The 21,974-nt window shown below is 43.5% G+C and overlaps 1 protein-coding gene across 1 annotated transcript in view; it reads right to left on the bottom strand.

Annotated features, from left to right (window-relative positions):
• LOC143930833 (uncharacterized) overlaps window positions 1-21,974 on the bottom strand; it is a 156,025-nt gene that overhangs the window by 13,280 nt on the left and 120,771 nt on the right. The window contains exons 14-16 of the mRNA XM_077455452.1: window positions 11,574-11,689; window positions 6,382-6,499; window positions 4,548-4,625 (exon numbers count right to left, since the gene is read on the bottom strand). Coding sequence (XP_077311578.1) covers window positions 4,548-4,625; window positions 6,382-6,499; window positions 11,574-11,689 — 312 coding nt within the window. The remainder of the gene's footprint in view (window positions 1-4,547; window positions 4,626-6,381; window positions 6,500-11,573; window positions 11,690-21,974) is intronic.

The raw sequence follows: 21,974 nt of genomic DNA, 5'->3' as shown, positions 1-21,974 counted from the left end.
ATTTGGAGAGTTTTTGCAAAGAAGAGTGGGCAAATATTGCCAAGTGAAGATGTGCCATGCTGATAGACTCATACCCAAAAAGATGGAGTGCTGTAATAAAATAAAAAGGTGCTTCAACAAAGTATTAGTGTAAGGGTGTGCACACTTATGCAACAATATTATTTTATTTTTTACTTCCCTCCACCTAAAAGATTTGTTATTCAATTGAGTTGTACAGTTTATAGGTCAGATTAAGGCTGGGTTCACACCACAGCGATGCGGGAACGCCGCGAATCCGCTGCGTTTTCCCGCATCGCACACCTCCCGCCGGCAGTTCACACTGCCCTATGCGGACGGCTGGGAGTGTCAATGATATGTTAATGACACCCCCAGATCCGTCCGCATATCGCAGTGCGATCTGCAGACTCGCACAGGAATCGGATCGCATGGTGTGAACCCCCATGCGATCCGATTCTGTTGCGGACCAAAAAAAGGGTCCCGTGCGAGTTTGCTGCGGGAGCGATGCGAATTCAGCCATACTATCTGTATGGCTGAACTCGCATCACATCCGATCTCCGTAGCGATGCGAGTTCAGCCATACAGATAGTATGGCTGAATTCGCATCGCTCCCGCAGCAAACTCGCACGGGACCCTTTTTTTGGTCCGCAACAGAATCGGATCGCATGGGGGTTCACACCATGCGATCCGATTCCTGTGCGAGTCGGCAGATCGCACTGCGATATGCGGACGGATCTGGGGGTGTCATTAACATATCATTGACACTCCCAGCCGTCCGCATAGGGCAGTGTGAACTGCTGGCGGGAGTAATGCGATGCGGGAAAACGCCGCGGATTCGCGGCGTTCCCGCATCGCAGCGGTGTGAACCCGGCCTTAAGGTGGAAAAAGTTCTGAAATTATTTATCTTTGTCTCATTTCCTTTACATCACAGAAACCTGATATTTCAATAACAGGGGTGTGTAGACGTTTTATATCCACTGTATATGAAAATAATGTGAGAAAGCAATCAGCACAGTCACAACTCACAAATAAATAAATAAAATGAGCAAGTTGCAAGCTAATACATAAAGTGATTTCACAACACCCCCAAAACCAATATGAAATAAGGATTATGTAGCTCAACTTCACACACAACTACATAAATCATTCAGTTTAAACACCAACTGTCCACATCAGAATAAAGTTCATAAACAATCCATGCTTCCAATCAGTGTGTATAAAGTGCACAAAATAATGACTCTAGGAAGATATTGTGCACCTTATACACATTGGTGATCGGAAGCATGGATTATATATGAATTTTATTCTGATATGGACATTTGGGGGTTCATTTTCTAAAACTGGTGAGTACAAAATCTGGTGCAGCTGTGCACAGAAACCAATCAGCTTCCAGGTTTTGTTTTGTCAAAGCTTTATTGAACAAGCTACAGTTAGAAGCTGATTCCACGCAGAGTTGCTAAAAAGCAAATTTTTTCCTCAGTTTAGGCCGATATGTATTTTTCTACATATTTTTGATAATAAAATTGCAATAAGCGTATATTGATTGGTTTGCGCAAAAGTTATAGCGTCTACAAAATAGGGGAAAGATTTATGGCATTTTTATTATTTTATTTTACTAGTAATGGCAGTGATCTGCTATTTTTTATCGGGACTGTGACATTATGGCGGACAGATCGGACACTTTTGACACATTTTTGGGACCATTGACAATTATACAGCGATCAGTGCTATAAAAGTGTACTGATTACTGTGTAAGAGCCGCTTCACACAGCGGGCGATGCGAGGCGTCACGACTCGCTCTCGCAAGTCGCCCCCGTTCTGTACAATGGAACCGTTCTGAGAGGAGCGACTCGAGTCGCTCCGACTCAGAAAAAAGGTTCCTGTACTACTTTTGGGCGACCTCGGGGCGACTTGCATTGACTTCTATACAGAAGTCATCTGCAAGTTGCCGCTGAGGTCGCGGCGAGGCAAGTCGGAGTCGACTCGCCTGCAGTGTGAACCGGCCCTTAATATAACTGGCAAGGAAAGGGGTTAACACTAGGGGGCAATCAAGGGGTTAACTGTGTTCCCTTGTGTGTTCTAACTGTAGGGGGATGGGACTGACTAGAGCAGATGACAGATTGTGGTTCCTAGCTAGTAGGAACACACAATCTATCTCTCCTCAGAACAGGGATTTGTGTATCTATATACACACGTCCCTGTTCTGGCTCTCGTTCCCGTGATCGTGTATGGCTGGCAGTCATCACGACCGTGCTCTTCGGCACCCTCGCAGTGCAGCGGGCGCACGCGCCTGCTATCCCTGCTTAAAGGGTCGACGTACAGCTACAACTGTTCGCGGGAATGTGCTGACCTGCCGCTAGTGGCTAAACTGAATGATTTATACAATTTTGGGTGAAGTTGCGCTACATCATTTTTGCATATTTCCTTAAGCTAGGTATATTGGATGTGTCGCAGGCCATTGTTCAGGGAGGGTAGTAAGGTAAAAAAACACGTGTATTGGTTCTGATAATGGGGATTTATCCTCCCAAAATGGTTGGAGGTTGATGAGGTCAGATGATATGTACAATACTATGCAAAAGTTTAGGCAGGTGTGAAGAAATGCTGTAAAGGAAGATTGCTTTCAAAAATATATATTCTAATTGTTTATTTTTATCAATTTCCAAAATACAAAGTGAGCGAACAGAAGGAAAATCTAAATCAAATCCTTTGGCTTCCAACCAGCATCAATTCTTGCACTTGCACAAAGTCAGGGATTCTGTAGGATTAGAGTCAGGCGTACGATTAAACAATTGTACCAAGCAGGTCCTAATGAACATCTATTTCATACATAGGTTGAAACACAGTCATTAACTGAAACAGAAGCAGCTGTGTAGGAGGATTACAACTGAGTGAGGAACAGCCAAACTCTGCTACTAAGGTAAGGTTGTGGAACAGTTTCATGCCACAGGTCATAAACCATGGCAAGACTGAGCACAGCAACAAGACACAAGGTAGTCATACTGCATCATAAAGGTCTCTCTCAGGCAAAGATTTCAAAGCAGATTGGAGTTTTAAGATGTGCTGCCCAAGCTTTTGAAGAAGCACAAAGAAAAGGGCAATGTTGAGGATCATAAACGCAGAGGTCGGCCAAGGAAACTTAATGCAGCAGATGAAAGACACATCATGCTACCTTCCCTTCAACACTGGAAGATGCCCAGCAATGCCATCAGCACATAACTGGTGGAAACCAATGGGACCCAGCTACTGTCCGGAGAAGTGATCTTCATGGAAGAATTGCAGTCATACCCCCAACTTGGAAATACAGCTAAGCGATTCAACTGTGAAAAAAAACATAGGAACTGGGGTGCAGAAAAATGGCAGCCGGTGTTCTGGACTGAGAAGTCAAAATGTGAAATATTTGGCTATAGCAGGAGGCAGTTTGTTGGGGAAGAGCTGGAGAGCAGTACACTAATGAATGTCTGAAGGCCACAGTGAAACATCCTCCCCACACAGCACACCAAGCACATAGTGAAACATGGTGAAGGTTTCTTGCAAGATTGGGGCTGCATTTCTGCAAACGAAGTTGGAGATTTGGTCAGGATCAATGGTGTCCTCAATGCTGAGAATTACAGCATAATGCGGATAAATACTTATCCATCATGCCATACCATAAAGGAGGAATGTGATTGGCTCCAAATTCATTCTGCAGTAATGACCCCAAACATACAACCAATGTCATTAATAAATTATGTAAAGAAGAACAAGGAGTCCTGGAAGTGAGGGTTTGGTCCCCATAGAGCCCTGATCTCAACATAATTTATTTTATTTATTTATTTCAGGTACTTATATAGCGCTGTCAATTTATGCAGCACTTTACATATACATTGTACATTCACATCAGTCTCTGCTCTCAAGGAGCTTACAATCTAAGGTTCCTAACTCACATTCATACATATACATACCAGGGCCAATTTAGGCAGGATCCAATTTACCTACCAGCATGTCTTAGGAGTGTGGGAGGAAACCAGAGTACCCGGAGGAAACCCACGCAGGCACAGGGAGAACATGCAAACTCCATGCAGGTAGTGTAGTGGTTGGGATTAAAACCAGCCACTCTTTTGCTGTTGGGCATGAAGTCTGTCTGGGATTACATGAAAAGACAGAAGGATTTGAGGCAGCCTACATTGACCGAAAATCTGTGGTTAGTTCTCCAAGATGTTTGGAACAACCTACCTGCCGAGTGTGCAAGTGTACCTAGAAGAATTGATGCTGTTTTGAAGGCAAAGGGTGGTCACACCAAATATTGATTTGATTTAGATTTCCTCCTCTATTCACTTTTTTCTACTCAATTTCTTAATTGATAAAAATAATAATGTTAATTCATGCATATCTGTGTGTGGTGTGATGGTTTGTACATATCTGTGTATGGGACATGCTGTCTGTAGTGGCAGGTCAGGTCATGTGACCCTCCACACATATCTATAGGCTGTTGGTAGTGCGTGCGCCTTGTGCACAGTGTCAGTATGCTGCTCTTTCTCTATACAGCAACAACACAGAAATATTGTACAAACCAAAGATATCATTCTACAAGATTCTGTCTTCAGATTGATGCTCTCAAACTCCTTCTCCAGCCCAGGAAAACTTGTATCCTGCAGAAAATACAAAAACCCAAATAAGATTCAATGTATCATTACACATCATTCACATATGACCCATCACTTAGAAGGTGCACACCATTGCAAGAATGTGTTATACCATCGGGGGGAGAGAGATGGTACTACAGTAATTGGATCTAAAAGAATGTGGCTCCACCCACTATACAACATAAATTGTATTGCATACATAAATGTAGAAAGATGGAGACTGGAGGACCTCATAACATTAAATTGTAAAGAAATGCATTCAAGTGGAACTTTACTCTCCCAATCAACATTGATTACTTTTAATCTTCATGCTGCTTAAAATATTAATGAATTGATAGGAAAGTAGATCATATTTACTTGTTTTAAACTTTTTTATTTGCTTTTTTTTCAGTTATTTCCTGGTTTCTTGCCTAGGCAAATTATGTCATACATCCCAGGAGTCTTCAGGAGGGGAGGAGAGGAGGAGGGGTTCTATTAGCTAAAGATCTCCCAGTCTGTGGATAGTGTAGGGCCCACTAATCATGGGGTACTTTGTCGCTTAAGCACCATATAGCAATATGTTGTGACCAAATCCCCATATTTTTTGATAATGTTTTTTTGAAAATGTCTAGGTGTTTTAAATAAGCCCTGCTGGAGGTAAATGTATTTTTTGCATGTGTGCGCTGTAATATTTTTGTATGGTCTTATGGCTGCACCATCTTTTATGGATCTTTTAGGGTGTGCCCCCCAAATATCTTTTTTGTCTATTGTATGGATTCTGACCAGATCCTTTTGGGTGCGGAGCACCCCACTCCCTCATTAGTACCTCCCATTAGCATCCACCTGTGTCCTGGGTGGAGACCTCTACTTCTCCCAGTTAGAGGAGTGTATTGCTCCCATGGTTTAGAGAAGCAGAATCTCCCTGTGGATAGTGTAGGACCCACCAATCATGGGGTACTTTGTCGCAGTAAGTGGCCTTAAGCACAATATAGCAATATGGTGTGACCAAATCCCCATATTTTTTGATAATGTTTTTTGAAAATATTTAGGTGTTTTAAATAAGCCTTGCTAGAGGTAAATGTATTTTTTGCATGTGTGCGCTGTAATATTTTGTTCTATCAGCTGAGCACACGCTCCTGCATGCTTGTACTAAAGGCAGATGGGATTCCAGGAAGTAAATGCTAAATTAATCATTTGCCCTTACTCAAGATGGCCATGGCCAGAAATGCTAGGGGGGGGGGCGTTTTTCAAAGTGGTTTCTCAACAAAATATAGCATGGAGACATGGGGAGAATTAAAGTACAGTGGACAGCAATAGGGATGACTAGGGGTACAGTTGAAAGGGACAGAGGGGAGATTGAAGTACAATGCAGCTTAGCGACAGATGGAAAATTGAGGAACAGAAGTGAGGTGGGGAGCAGGGTACAGAGGGGGACTGGGGTATAACAAGAGTGGACTTGGGGTACAAAAAAAAGGTACAGATGAGAAACTGAGGGTACAGAGAACTGGTTTGAAATAAAGGAAGATTTAGGTACAACAAAAAGGCTGTTGGCTCAATAAATGCAGAACATTTGCTCGGTTGTATCAGATCTATGTACAGCACTATAATCACTTTGAACTGTGTTGACAGTGTCAGGTGTTCAGTCCTGTCCCTGGACACTGCCTCCTCCACACAGGGACTGGTAGGTAAGGACTCAATGTATACTTTAGTGCAGGAAAACCAGATGTTCCTCCATCATTATTCCCCTCTGCTGCTGGGGGATTCTGGGAAATCATTTGCTCACCATCGCCCAGCTGGTTGCTCCTGATTGGCTCCTGGTGCTGTCTAGGGACCTCTGAGTAATTTTTGCTGTATGGTTCCCATGAATGTTGCCCACCAGAGACATCGACTTACTGGCTTCTCTGTAGAAGAGATACAATAAAGTAAAGTGAATAATCTGTTACTGCAATATATCTTGAACTACCTACCTGTACAATGTATATAAGAACTGCCTACCTCTACATTGTATTTAGAAGTACCTATCCCTAGACTGCAAATGCAACTACAATATCTACCCCATTACTGTATTTAAAACAATATGCAGACACGCAGTACAGAGACCAGCACACTGCACACACAATATGGAGACCAGGACATCACACACAATATGGAGACCAGCACATCACACACAATATGGAGACCAGGACATCTCACACAATATGGAGACCAGGACATCATGCACAATATGGAAACCAGAACTTCACACACAATATGGAGACCAGCACATCACACACAGTATGGAGACCAGGATACTGCACACACACATTGCAGAGACTGGTACACACACTAGAACAGGGCACTGTACACACACTATGGAGACCCGAACACCACAAACACAACTTTTTTTTTAGAACAGGACACTGAACACAGGCAGTACCAGCACACCACACACACACACACACACACACACACACACACACACACACACACACACACACACACACACACACACACACACACAATATGGTGACTAAGGATGAGCTTAGGCATGTGAAGATCCTAATCGGAACCCACCTGAGCGAGCCCGCCATGGAGCTGTCACACGAGCTAAACACAAGCAGCCACAGCATTTCATGCTCTACGACTGCACCTATACACACCCATCATGAAAAAAGGAATAGAATAGTGTTGCACTGTACAAAATAAGGTGCAGAGGTAAGAAAAGTATTGAGCTATTTAGCAAGAAGCAATAGTACACATAAAATTTGGTAAAGTGCAAAAGATGCAAATTCATACACAAATAAGATTATAGAAATACTGTAAATAACAATATGGAACTTAAACTGGAGAAAAAAATCACTGCGCTCAGTATAGACAATAAAAAACCACCAGCACTATTAATCTAGATACCAAAACTTCTGTACAAATGTATACATAAAAGTGCAGCTCTATATTAGATTAAAAATTACAATTAATTTGAACCTCTAAATGCAAAAAAAAAATAAAAAATACATAACTAAATAAAGTATAACAAATAGCTTAAAGTGTTACTAAACCCACAACAGTAAAATCTGTCTTTATATGCAGTAAAGCATGCTTCTTATACTCACTGTCGAAGCTAAGGGGTTAATCCTTTGCACTGTGTAAAAAGGCTGTTAGATCCAGTCTCCTCTGACCCGCCCCTTCTTCCACAGTCCCAAATCCATCTGCTGATAGTACAAAGCCTTAGGGGCACTCTGCACATGCTCAGTTTGGTGTGTATTGCTACAGAGTTTTTTCTTGGGAGGGTGCATGTGATCAGCACAGGGCCAATCAGCACTGTCGAGACAGAGGGTCCTGCAGCCTCATAGGACAGTCAGAAGAGAATGAAAACTCCTCCTATGAGCTTTAACCAGACACTGATAGAAGTCACAAGACTGCTATATACTGCTGATGAGAAAAGGTATTTAGCCGTTTATATTTACTAAAATAATTTAATTTTCATGTTCTGTGTACTGTAGGAGCCAGATACAGTGAATGGAGGCTCCTGGGTTAGGTAACACTTTAAAATAAAAGAAAAAATTAAAACCATACAATGAAAGCCCACCCCCCAGACAATGTCATCTCTGACGAAATGCGTAGGATGGGGCCTACAAGGGTGACATTACCACGCACACTGATCCTATTGGATGGTCGGGATGGAGTTTGGTTGGGGCCCATAGGAACGCTACTTAATACTATACATGCTGTCAAAGCTGTCTTTTGAACACGTAGGTATGCATTTTTATGTCTTTATGAAGGTATTTAACATATGGTTTTACACTACGAGAGTGGCTGTCTCATCTTGTTTTTGGAGTTATTTTTGACTGGTTCATGCTGAGGAGGCGGAATGGTCAGAGGGAGACCTTAACCTCCTCTGTGCTGTATGGCCATCTGTACTACAGAGGTCAACATCTTCCGGTAAGGAGCCGAAATACACTTTTGCCGCAGGGATCACCATTTTAAATGGAATAAAAATCAATGCGTGATGTTGCGCCCTAGGTATTGGCAAAGCGAATATACAATAAAACACAAAAGGAATAAAATCCTAGATAGTAATCGCACAGTGCTAAGGGGCAGCCAAGAAGTGAGTAAATATAAAGTGCAGATGCTAAAACTGACAGTAGTGAAAGAAACTTTGTGTAAACTAATGTTACAGTAATGAAAAAAGCACATAAGTAATTCTTCAGATAAATATTAAAGTGCTAAAGGAAGTCCATATAAGGGTGAACTAGAGTACTGACATGTTATTCCAACTAACTCTTTGTGCAGATCAATAAGAAATTATTGGTGATTTGGTGATAGAGTTCTTCAGTGTAATTACACCTCTGTGTAAGGCGGTCCCTTATCTTACTATAAGGTAATGATGTGGGAGAATTTAAAGATGACGGAGGTGGTCCGGGTTCCTGCCATAGGTCAGTAGAAATTTTCTTTGTATAACTCAGCAGTAGGTATAGGAAAAGGAGAGGGAAGCTCCAGGGCCAATATGGTGTATAGGAGAGAGAACAAATGGAGGTCCAGATCATGAAGTATATTGTGACTAGGTATGTTTTATTAAAAAAAGAGCCGAATGTACTAACATCAAAAAAAGTAAACAAACAAAGCTTACTCGCAACCTCACTTCTGGTGCCGACGCGTAGCGTCACGATCACATGACTTTATCAGGGATAGAATCAATTTTTCTAATAAAATGTACCTAGTCACAATATACTTGGACTTCATTTATACTATTAGTATTTTAATATTTATCTGAGAAATGACTTGTATGCTTTTTTCATTATTGTAACAGTTTACACAAAGTTTCTTTCACTACTGTCACTTTCAGTGTTTTTTTAATCACTTCTTGGATTGTATGGTTTTATTTTAAGTTATTTGTTATCACTTTATTTTTTGTATTTTTTTTGCATTTAAGGTTAATGCACACGGCATCTCAAAGAAGCTCAAAGAAACTGTTTCTACAGGCTTTAGAGCTCTCTTATTTTTGCCTGGAAACTCCCCTCCATGTTGACCAATGTGTCCATGCACAGTATGGCTTTTTCAGGAGTTTCCAGGCATATGCTTTTACAGGCACCAATCTCAAATTTTTGAGAGGAGCTTTCAAGCAGAAAAGACGCCTAAGTGCCCAAAAATGCGCGAAAAACCAATGCAGAAGCTCAAAAACACACAACAAAATTGTAAAAATGAGCCGAGGGGAGGGTTTGTGAAAAAAACATTTAAAATAAATTTATGCTCAAAAATAAAAATGTGCAAAAGAGCACAAAAAACAGCACAAGCTTCTTCAGCCCAGGTTCCTACTATAGTGAACACAGACACTGCATGCGATTCGCACCCACACTGCGGTGCCGATCACATGTGATGTCTGTGCAATGCGAGTTGTATGGCTGAACTCGCATTAGATTCGCACAAAAAAGGTGCAGGGACTCCCCCCGCCCCCCCCACACTGGAATTGGATCACAAGGGTGTTCTCACCCATGTGATCCGATTCCTGTCCGAATCCACAGTGATCTGTTAACCGATCTGGGGGTGCCTGCCATTAAGATTGTATTGATACCTGTAGCGGTTTGCAGAGGGCAGTGTGAACTGTTTGCGGGAGAGATGCGATGTGAGAATCGGCATTGGTTGCTATAGTGTGAACCCAGACTCAAGCTGAAATTATATCTCAAATGTCTGTAAAAGCAGCTTTTTTTTTTTCTGTCAGTTAAAGCCAACCTTCAGTCATTTTTTCATCTTTCCATCTATTAAATCTTCTGCTCTTGTTGTTTTAACTTTGGATAATCATTTTTTTTTTCTGCCAGTAAATACCTTATACCGCCCACTTCCTGTCTGGTCATTATCCTAGGCTTATGACATCATGAACAGCTCTCTCTCTCGAGTGTGTTTGGCAGGGTGGGCGGGGGGATGAGTCATAAGAGGCCCAATGAGAGCTGCAGGGCTGTAGAGATGGAGGTGTGCCTCTGTGTAAATCCAGGAAGTGAACAGGCAGCAGCTTCAGCTGCCCACAGTTAAAACAGCTGCAGCCGGACTCAGTGGAGGGAGATTTCTGCAGCATATTTGGCAAGTACAGAATCACAGTATATATAAAATAATATGCAAAGCAGTTGGAGGGAAGCTTCAGAATGGCAAAGATATTTTTATTACAAATTATGTGAGCAGACTGCAGTTCCTATTTAAGAATATGGGACTTTCATTTACAACTGAATGGTCTCACTGCAAAAAGATTGCGGAATATAAGTGTCCACTCACCCCGGTATCTACGCTTTATCTTTGGGGGATGGTAGAAACTGTATGAGAACACCCATTCCTTATGATCTATTGTCCCCCCAAGAAGTCAATACATGGGTCGCCTGATCAAGTGATAATCCTGTTTTATAAAATCCTAAAATGTGTAAAACTGGAAAAATCTGTCTGATAAACAGCGAATTGTGCAATTCATGAATGGGAACTACAGAGATTCCTGAACTATGCAATTCCCTGGAGATCAACATGGAAGAAATGAGAAAGTCACAGTGATTGTCATCACTATTTGTAAGACTCCGGTGGAAGAGGCGGAGGAATCCAGAGCTCCGCTCCTAATGACACTAATCAATATCTGCCTTGTTCTCCTCTCACCTGTCTATTCCCAAGAGGTCCTGACACTGTCTAATCGACTCAATTAATGTCACCGCTGACATGGCAATCATGTCTGGGCATGTCACATCGCAGCCATGGCAGACATGTGTGTTAGATACATCTTAATTTAATTCATGCTTTCTTTCCCAGAAGGCTGTGCACATGGCAGTGGCTGCTTTGGGACATTTGGCCCCAGACGATTAGGGTAAAATTCTCACCCAGAGTTCAAAACAAAGGCAAAATCCACCCCAACCTGCTGCTTGTGTTACAGAAAGAAGCAGAATTTCCCTATCTGTAAATCTTCAATAATGTCTTAGTGTTGGGCAGGTGCAAAGAAAATGTTAGCATATACCCCACTGCAATACTCACATCTTGGCCTGCACTGCAGAGAGGTGCACCTGAGGACGGCAGATTTTAATGTGGGTGCAGTTCTGGGGCAGGCGAATCAGCTGACTCTCTCTGAATTTGTGAGGACACAGAAGGGTCTGAAAGATAAAAGAGTGGAAGACGGTCACTCTGAAGATACACCAACTCAGATAATGCTGCAATTCAAACTACGCAACACACAACATGTACCGCACCAATCTGAACAGTTCAGTAACCCCTAGCAGGAATGTGTTAGAGCATGGTGAATTTGAGGGGTAATACGCCTACTATGGGTACTGCCAGCTGCACATGAGCATGTCCCTTTGCTTTAAATAAGTCAGATCATGTATTACTTTTGTATTGAGTTAGATATTTAAAGTGGTGGTAAACCTATACATATACCCAGTGAAGTCACTGGCCTCAGGTGATACAAAGAGATAACACAAATCTGTACCTGTTTATCTGCAATCTTCTCTGCTCTACAGCTGTTCAAAGTCCAGAATTTCTACAGCTTGTTTGAGCTGTCAGAAAAAGGGGAGAGCTGAAATGATCCACTGCAGAGCTCAGTGATGAGAGCTCTGAGAGCTGATTGGAGGGAAGGTACAGACCCTCCTTCACACGTCACCCAGGAACGGAGCTGAGGCTGTCAAGCACTGGCTGCGTGCTGGAGATCCCTCCCCTGTCCCCTTTTTTCTCTTGGGGGTCAGGAAAACTTGTAAGAATTCAGACATCAGAGGAAGGAAGCAGCAGACAGAAGTGACACTAAGGCTCCCTTCACACTTGTCCGACCTGAAAGTCATGTGACTTTGCCACAATTTTGTCGCTTTTTTTGTAGCAACTTTGACGCAACTTGAAGTAATGCCTGTGTAAGCTTGAGGTCTATGGAATTCAAGTCGCATCAAAGTCTGACCAAAGTAGTGCAGGGACTACTTCGAAGTTGCACAGATACAAACGGTACTCATTGGAAATCAGTGGCAGCATGGCACAGCACCCATTTCCCCCCCCCCCATGCAGGCGGGCGGTCCAGAACTTACCCGCTCGTGTTGCGGGGCTGTGGTGTCCTCTTATGGAGTGCGGGCAGTGGCCGCGGCTCCAGCTTCTGCTCCTCCACCTTCTGCTCCTACAGCTTCCTCCATCGTGTGTCTTTCAGCCAAAACACTAGGCATCCAATGGGATCACCTGGCTCTTTCGCCAATCAGGAAACAGGTCTCATAGACCTGCCTCCTGATTGGCGAGGAGGAACTTTAGTGTGATAATAGCGGAAAAATGATCACTATGATCACACAATTGGGTGGGCTCGGAGTGCAATGCTGCTCCGAGCTAACCCTTTTTTGAAGCCTATTAGAGCCTCAGGCTCTAATCAGGTACTCCAAAAAAACAGTCCTCCGCAGTGGAATCCATGGTCCAGCGCCACTGATATGTAGCTCAGGGGGCCAGACGCATGGATAGGGAAGGCAGCACCCGTGCGCCCTCTATAGAAATCTGTTGGAAATCATGAGGTACGACTTGACAGCGACTTTGCAGTTCCAAGTCGCAGGGCAAGTCTCACAAGTGTGAAAGGGGCCTTAGTGCTCTTAAAGTGATATACAAAGCTTATAATAAAAAAAAAGTATATCATACTTGCCTGCTCTGTGCAGTGGTTTTGCACAGAGCAGTCCCGATCCTCCTCTACTCGGGTCCCCTGCCAGCGATCTTGGCCCCTCCCCCTTTCCGAGTGCCCCCATTGAAAGCCGCTTGCTATGGGGGACAGAGAGCAGCCCAGCCCCCCACTTCCTCCTCACTGGCTGTGACTGACATTGGCTTCCACTGCTGTTATCCAGCCAATCAGGAGGGAGAGACTCTGGAGAGCCGCTGCTCTCATGCACATTGCACAGACGAAGGTGAAAAAACTTCAGCCTTTAGAAGCACTTTAATTGACAAGTACACACTATAAAGGGATATGCTTCATTCATATTTCATGTCTTTGGGTTTACAACCACTTTAAATTACAAAAATATATATCAATGTACCACAAATTCAGCAATGCATACAATATAAACTGGATACAGTGAGGAAAAAAAGTATTTAATCTCCTGCTGATTTTGTACATTTGCCCACTGACAAAGAAATGATCAGTCTATAACTTTAATGGTAGTTTTATTTTAACAGTGAGAGACAGAATTACAAAAAAATATCCAGAAAAACACATTTCAAAAAAGTTATAAATTGATTTGCATTTTAATGAGTGAAATAAGTATTTGAACCCCTATCAATCAGCAAGATCTCTAGCTCCCATGTGTCTTCTATACAGATAAAGAGCTGATGAGATTAGGAGCACTGTTTTAAAGGGTGTGCTCCTAATCTCAGTTTATTACCTATATAAAAGACACCTGTCCACAGAAGCAATCAATTACATAGTAACATAGTACGTGAGGTTGAAAAAAGACACAAGCCCAACCTATGTGCGTGATTATATGTCAGTATTACATTGTATATCCGTTGTGGTCGTTTAGGTGCTTATCTAATAGTTTCTTGAAACTATCGATGCTCCCCGCTGAGACCACCGCCTGTGGAAGGGAATTCCACATCCTTGCCACTCTTACAGTAAAGAACACTCTACGTAGTTTAAGGTTAAACCTCCTTTCTTCTAATTTTAATGAGTGGCCACGAGTCTTGTTAAATTCCCTTTTGCAAAAAAAAGTTTTATGCCTAAAGTGGGGTCACCAGTATGGTATTTGTATATTGAAATCATATCCCCTCTCAAGCATCTTTTCTCCAGAGAGAATAAGTTCAGTGCTTACAACCTTTCCAAATATCCTCCAGACCTTTTATTAGCTCTGTTGCCCTTCTTTGTACTCGCTCCATTTCCAGTATATCCTTTCTGAGGACTGGTGCCCAGAACTGGACAGCATATTCCAGGTGCGGCCGGACCAGAGTCTTGTAGAGCGGGATAATTATCGTTTTATCTCTGGAGTTGATCCCCTTTTTAATGCATGCCAATATTCTGTTTACTTTGTTACCAGCAGCTTGGCATTGTATGCCATTGCTGAGCCTATCATCTACTAGGACCCCCAGGTCCTTTTCCATCCTAGATTCCCCCAGACATTCTACCCCAAGTGTATAGATTTGGATTCATATTTTTGCCACCCAAATGCATTATTTTACATTTTTCTACATTGAACCTCATTTGCCATGTAGTTCCCCCCCCCATTAATTTGTTCAGATCTTTTTGCAAGGCTTCCACATTCTGCAGAGAAGTTATTTCCCTGCTTAGCTTAGTATTGTCTGCAAATACAGAGATTGAACTGTTTACCCCATCTTCTAGGTTGTTTATGAACAAATTAAATAGGATTGGTCCCAGCACAGAACCCTGGGGGACCCCACTACCCACCCCTGACCATTCCGAGTACTCCCCATTTATCACCACCCTCTGAACTCGCCCTTGCAGACAGTTTTTAATCCATGTGCTCACCCTATGGTCCATGCCAAGGGACCTTATTTTGTACAGTAAACGTTTATGGGGAACTGTGTCAAATGCTTTTGCAAAAAACAGATACACCACATTTATGGCCTTCCTTTATCTAGCTGGCAACTCACCTCCTCATAGAAGGTTAGTAGATTGGTTTTGCAAGAATGATTCTTCATGAATCCATGCTGATTACTGCTAATGATACTGTTCTCATTACTAAAATCTTGTATATAGTCCCTTATCATCCCCTCCAAGAGTTTACATACTATTAATGTTAGGCTAACTGGTCTGTAATTTTCAGGGATGTATTTTGGGCCCTTTTTAAATATTGGTGCTACATTGACTTTTCTCCAATCAGCTGGTACCATTCCAGTCAGTAGACTGTCAGTAAAAATTAGGAACAATGGTCTGGCAATTACTTGACTAAGTTCCCTAACTACCGTCGGGTGCAAGCCATCTGGTCCCGGTGATTTAATAATGTTAAGTTTCGCAAGTCTAATTTTAATTCTGTCCTCTGTTATCCATGGAAGTGCTTCCTGTGATGTGTCTTGAGGATAAACACTGCAGTGTTGGTTACTGAAGCCCCTTGATTCCCTCGTGAAGATTGAGGAGAGGAATAAATTCAATACCTACACCATCTCCCCATCCTTTGTAACCAAATGTCCGTCCTCATTCTTTATGGGGCCAATATGGTTTGTCCTCCCTTTTTTACTATTTACATACTTAAAGAATTTCTTGGGATTTTTTTTTGCTCTCCTCTGCTATGTGTCTTTCATGTTCTATCTTAGCCATCCTTATTGCACTCTTACATTTCTTGTTGCATTCTTTATAAAGTCTTAACACTGATGACGATCCCTCAACCTTGTATTTTTTGAAGGCCCTCTCCTTTGCTTTTATATGCATTTTTACATTGGAGTTAAGCCATCCATGACTTTTGTTCGCTCTTTTAAATTTATTACCCAATGGGATGCATTGGCTAATGCCCTTATTTATTATGCTCTTAAAGCAAACCCATCTCTCCTCCGTGTTCTTTGTTCCTAAGATTTTATCCCAATTTATGCCTTATAGTAAGGTTCGTAAGTTAGGGAAGTTGGCTCTTTTGAAATTCAGTGTCTTTGTATTCCCCTTATGTTTCCTATTTGTGTGATACAGAAGCCAATTGACCTGTCATCGCTGTTACCTAAATTGCCCCGTATTTCCACATCTGTGATCAGGTCTGTATTGTTGGTAATCAGTATATCCAGTAAGGTCCTTCCTCAGTTTAGGGGGCCTATAGCATACTCCCAGTATTATTTTCCCCTTAGCTTCATCCTTTTGGAGCTTTACCTATAAGGATTCCACCTCCTCCCTAGCTCCCTTAGTGATGTCATCTCTCACATTCACTTGTACATTATTCCTGATATATAGGCATACCCCTCCGCCTTTTTTACCCTCTCTATCCTTGTGATAAAGGGTATACCCTTGAATGTTTGCCAGCCAATCGTGAGAGCTGTTGTACAAGGAGGATTTGGATTTTTTGGGAATGTCAGAGACCTGGTTCAATAGTATCTCTAGTTCACCCATCTTGTCCACAAGGCTCCTGGCATTGGTGAACATGCCATGTAGTTTAGACCGGTCGCATATTATCCTCTTATTGGGTGTTCCGAGATTGCAACTAGGACTTGCTACTATACTTACCTTGGGTTTATGTGCTTTGGTCAACCTACCACTAATGCCCCCAATACTACCCTCTGGAATATGTTCCGTGCTGACTATCTCTACCTCTGCACCCTCCCCCCCATCGCCTAGTTTAAAAACCCCTCTAACTTTTCGGTCATCTTCATTCCCAGCTGATCTGCACCCTCCTCATTTAGGTGCAGTCCGTCCCTTCTATAGTACCGGTTATCGACTGAGAAGTCGGCCCAGTCCTCCAGGAACCCAAACCCCTCCTTACTATACCAGCTCTTCAGCCACTTGTTTACTTCCCTAATCTCCCTCTGCCTTTTTGTTGTGGCTCGATGTACCGGTAGTATTCCTGAAAATACTACCTTGGAGGTCCTTTTCCTCAATTTAGCTCCTAAGTCCCTAAAATCGTTCTTTAAGACACTTCATCTGCCTCTGACTTTGTCATTGGTGTCAACGTGCACCATGACAGCTGGGTCTTCCCCAGCCCCTCCCTGTAATCTGTCCACCAGATCCATGTTCGTGCTGAGCCTGAGCGCCCAGTAGCCAACATACTGCTCCACACTTCAGGTCTTTGTTACAGATTTGCCTCTCTGGTGTTTAGTCCCCTACCACCAGAATCTGTCTTTCCTTTCCCTTCACCCCCCCCCCCCCCTTTCACTGGAGGAGTTCTTCCCCCGGCAGCTAGGAGAGTCCCTCAGCTCCAGCAGTGCAATTAATCAGATTCCCATCTCTCCACCATGGCCAAGACCAAAGAGCTGTCCAAGGATGAGAGACAAAACTATAGACATACACAAGACTGGAATGGACCATCGCCAAGCATTTTGGTGAGATGGTGACAACAGTTGGTGCGATTATTCGCAAATGGAAGAAACACAAAATAACTGTCAATCTCCCTCAGTCTGGGGCTCCAAGATCTCACCTCGTGGAGTTTCAATGATCATGAGAACAGTGGGGAATAGGCCCAGAACTACACGGGAGAACCTTGGCAATGACCTCAAGGCAGCTGGGACTATAGTCACCAAGAAAACAATTGGTAACACACTATGCCTTGAAGGACTAAAATCCTGCAGCGCCTGAAAGGTGCCCCTGCTCAAGAAAGCACATCTACAGGCCCATCTGAAGTTTGCTAATGAACATCCGAATGATTCGGAGCACTGTGTTAAAGTGTTGTGTTCAGATGAGACCAAAATCGAGCTCTTTGGTATCAACGCAACTCGCCATGTTTGGAGGAGGAATGCTGCCTATGACCCCAAGAACACCATCCCCACCATCACACATGGAGGTGGAAACATTATGCTTTGGGGGTGTTTTTCTGCTAAGGGGATGGGACAACTTCACCTCATCAAAGGGACAATGGACGGGGCCATGTACCATCAAATCTTGGGTGAGAATCTCCTTCCCTCAGCCAGGGCATTGAAAATGGGTCGTGGATAGGTATTCCATCATGACCATGACCCAAAATGCACGGCCAAGGCAACAAAGGAGTTGCTCATGAAGCACATTAAGGTCCCAAAGAAAATATGTGGAGGGAGCTGAAGGTTCGAGTTACCAAACGTCAGCCTCAAAACCGTAATGACTTGAAAAGGATTTGCAAAGAGGAGTGGGACAAAATGCCTCCTGAGATGTGTGCAAAACTGGTGGCCAACTACAAGAAATGTCTGACCTCTGTGATTTCCAACAAAGGTTTTGTCACCAAGTACTAAGTCATGTTTTGTAAAGGGGTCAAATACTTACTCCACTCATTAAAATGCAAATCAATCTATAACTTTTTTGAAATGCGGTTTTCTGGATTTTTATGTCTCTCACTGCTAAAATAAACCTACCATTGAAATTATAGACTGATCATTTCTTTGTTAGTGGGCAAATGTACGAAATCAGCAGGGGATCAAATACTTTTTTCCCCTCAATGTACATAAAGCACAGAGTACAGGATCTGGATTAAGTATTGTGGATGTCCCAAAAACTAGAGGGATACAAGTGGCCAATGGGGCTTTCTGTACAATATTTAACATACATAAATCACTCAAGATCTTTATTTGTACTTGAGTGATAACAGCTACATGAAAATCCTAGAATTCCATCACTGGCCTTAGACAGTGTCTCCCTAAGAAGGAAAGAAGTGCAGAAAACTTTTTGTTTTGTGTTTTGATGTGAATTGTAATGTCTAAGTGCTCCTCCAGAAGTAACCTTTCAATCTTGAGCAATATAACAGGTTATGATGAGAAGGGAATAAAGCAACACAAGGGAGTAAAGCAAATTAAACAGGTATTCATATTTCTTTCCATCACATATCCCAAAAATATTCCTAATTTCAGGACAGTGCTGCACACTGAATTTGTAGCATTAAAATGGAGGTTATCAGAGGCAAAAGGCTGATTATGATTTGGAGGAATATCCTGGACAAAGGGGACACATTTATCTAATGCTAATTGTCCATGGCGTGTTACATTTGTGTGTTATAGCAGTGAAAAATGGGTATTCAGTGGCCTGCACTCTGGGCAATAAACTGCTTCAAAGAACCAACTTGTGTTTGGGAAGGGGAAATGAAGAGGTATAAAGCTTTAGGCTATACACAAACAAGCCACTTTTGCTAATGTGAATGCGTTAGTAAAATCGCCTGCGATTAATGATTGATCACTACGCATAGGGAACAATGGAGAGTGGCACACTTAATGGAAGAGCGATTAATCACTAATCATGGCACAATGCTTCAAATTTGTGCTATCAATCGCTGCTATGTACAACTATATGGGGTAGATTTAATAAAACTGGAGAGTACAAAATCTGGTGCATCTCAGTATAGTAACCAATCAGCCTCCAGTGCTATCAATCATTGCTATGTACAACTATGTGTGGTTGATTTAGGCTGGGTTCACACTGGTAGGACAAACGCTCCGCCGTTGGGAGCTCATGTCGCATGACATGTGAAAATCAATGTTTTTGTCTTAACTGCTCCCTGTACTACTTTGTTCCGACTCTGATCCTACTTCAGCCCATTGAAGTAGGATCATAGTTGGATCGCCATCTTGCATGATCCGACTTTAGCATGCGACTTGTGCTCTGATGATCTTGAAGGGGAACTCCATGCCAAATTTTAAATAAAAAACCAGCATGGTTTCCCCCTCCAGGAGGATACCATACCATAGTACCCCATACTCATGCACATAGGGTGGGGGGCTGGGATCTGGGGGCCCCCTTATTAAAGGGGGCTCCCGGATTCTGATAATCCCCCTGATCGCAGACCCTGACAACCAAAGGAAAGAGGCCCTTGTCCTCATCAACATAGGGACAAGGTGCTTTGGGGTGGGGGAGCCGCAGAGCACCCACCCAAAGCACCCACCCCTCCATGTTGAGGGCATGCGCCTGCTACAGTTCAGGGGGGGGGGGGGCGTTCGCTCGTCCCCACGCCCTTTCCTGACCGGCCGGGCTGCATGCTCGGATAAGGTTCTGGTATGGATTTTGGGGGTACCGTGTTTCGTCGTAAAGGGTTCCCCCAAAATCCATACCAGACCCAAGGGCCTGGTATGCTTCTGGAAGGGGAAACCATGCCGGTTTTTTATTTAAAATTTGGTGTGGAGTTTCCCCTCAAGATTCATACCAAACATAGTGCCTGGTATTGGTCATGTCACTGTTCATTGAAAGTCGGACGAATGTCGGCTTCAAGTCGCAGGGCAAAGTCGGATCCAAAGTAGGAAGAGTGTCGTGTCCCACCAGTGTCAACTGGTACAACAAATGCTCCGACATTGGGAGCTCATGTCGCATGACGTGTGAAAATCAATATTTCCCTATGGGAGCCATCTTAACTGGTCCGACACAAGTCGGTCCAACTTTGAAAATGCTCCCTGCATTACTTTGGTCCTACTTCAGCCCACTGACTATCACTGAAGTCAGATCAAAGTCGGATCGCCGTCTTAACTGACCCGACTTTTGCATGCGACGTGCTCTGAGGATCTTGAAGGGGAATGCCACACCAAATTAAAAAAAAAACAGCATGGGTACCCCAAAATTCATTCCAGACCCTTTTTCGAGCAGGAAAGGAAGTTGGGACGAGCGAGCCCCCCCCCCCCCCGAACCGTACCAGGCTGCATGCCCTCAACATGGTGCACGAGGGGGGGGGGGGCGCTCTGGTAACCACTAACTCTGATAGTGGAGGAGACCTGACAGAAGACAGCGGACAGAGGGAGAAGAACCAACAGAGGCAGAAGACGTCAGTAGAGGAGGTAGAAGAGCCGAGATCGGAAGAGATGAAGGAGCTGCCTTAAGAAATTACTTTAAAAACATGTGTACGATGTTTTATTTTTGACACTTCTTTTAGGTGAATGGGTAGGGGTACAATGTACCCCATACTCATTCACATAGGGCGGGGGGGGGGGAGGAATCTGGGGACTGCAGACCCCAACAACCAACGGCCAGGGTTGTCGGGAAGAGGCCCTTGTCCTCATCAACATGGGGACAAGGTGCTTTGGGGTGGGGGGGCGCAAAGCATCCGCCCCCCTATGTTGAGAGAATGTGGCCTGGTATGGTTCAGGAGGGGGGGGGGGGGGCGCTTGCCTTTCCCCATCCCCTTTCCTGACCTGCCAGGCTGTGTGCTCGGATAAAGGTCTGACATGGATTTTGGGGGGATCCCCAACGCAGTTTTTTCAGTTCAACTTAAAATCCATACCAGACTGAAGGGCCTGGGATGCACTTGGATGGGGAACCCATGCAGTTTTTTAACATTGTGCATGGAGTTCCCCCTAAAGATTCATACCAGACACAGTGCCTGGTATTGTCGGGAATCAAAGTCGGATCCCCATACATTGAAGTCAGATGGATGTCAGACTGCAAGTCGCAGGGCAAAGTCGGATCCAAAGTGGTACGACTGTCGCGTCGTACCAGTGTGAACCTGGCCTTCCTCAAACTGGAGAGTGCAAAATTTGGTGATTGGTTACCACGCACAGCTGCACCAGATTTTGCACTCTCCAGTTTTAGCAAATTACCCCTTATGTGTGGAAAATTTAGTATCACTGTCGCCTGTGAGCACCAAGGTGTAATCCGTAATTAATTAGCTAGAAGATCATTTTTGTCTTTATCTAAGGGTGGCAACACAGTGTAAAAATCTGCCAACTCTTGCTCAAAACTGCTAGAGCTGGCGGCCATTTTGTCCCAGGATGACGTTACAGCATTGTCTGTGTGGAGAAGTTTTTCTTTTTCTCTGCACAAAATAAAGCCATTTTGGTAATCAGCTTCTCCTGGCCTCAGAACTAACAGCCATTTTTCACCATTGGTTGTCACTAAGCTCCTTAGGGCCA

The sequence above is a fragment of the Lithobates pipiens genome, unplaced genomic scaffold, assembly GCF_037356315.1.
Source record: "Lithobates pipiens isolate NorthernLeopardFrog02 unplaced genomic scaffold, aLitPip1_a1.2 Scaffold_25, whole genome shotgun sequence".
Taxonomy (NCBI): Eukaryota; Metazoa; Chordata; class Amphibia; order Anura; family Ranidae; genus Lithobates; species Lithobates pipiens.
This window is presented reverse-complemented; position numbering and strand designations above follow the sequence as displayed.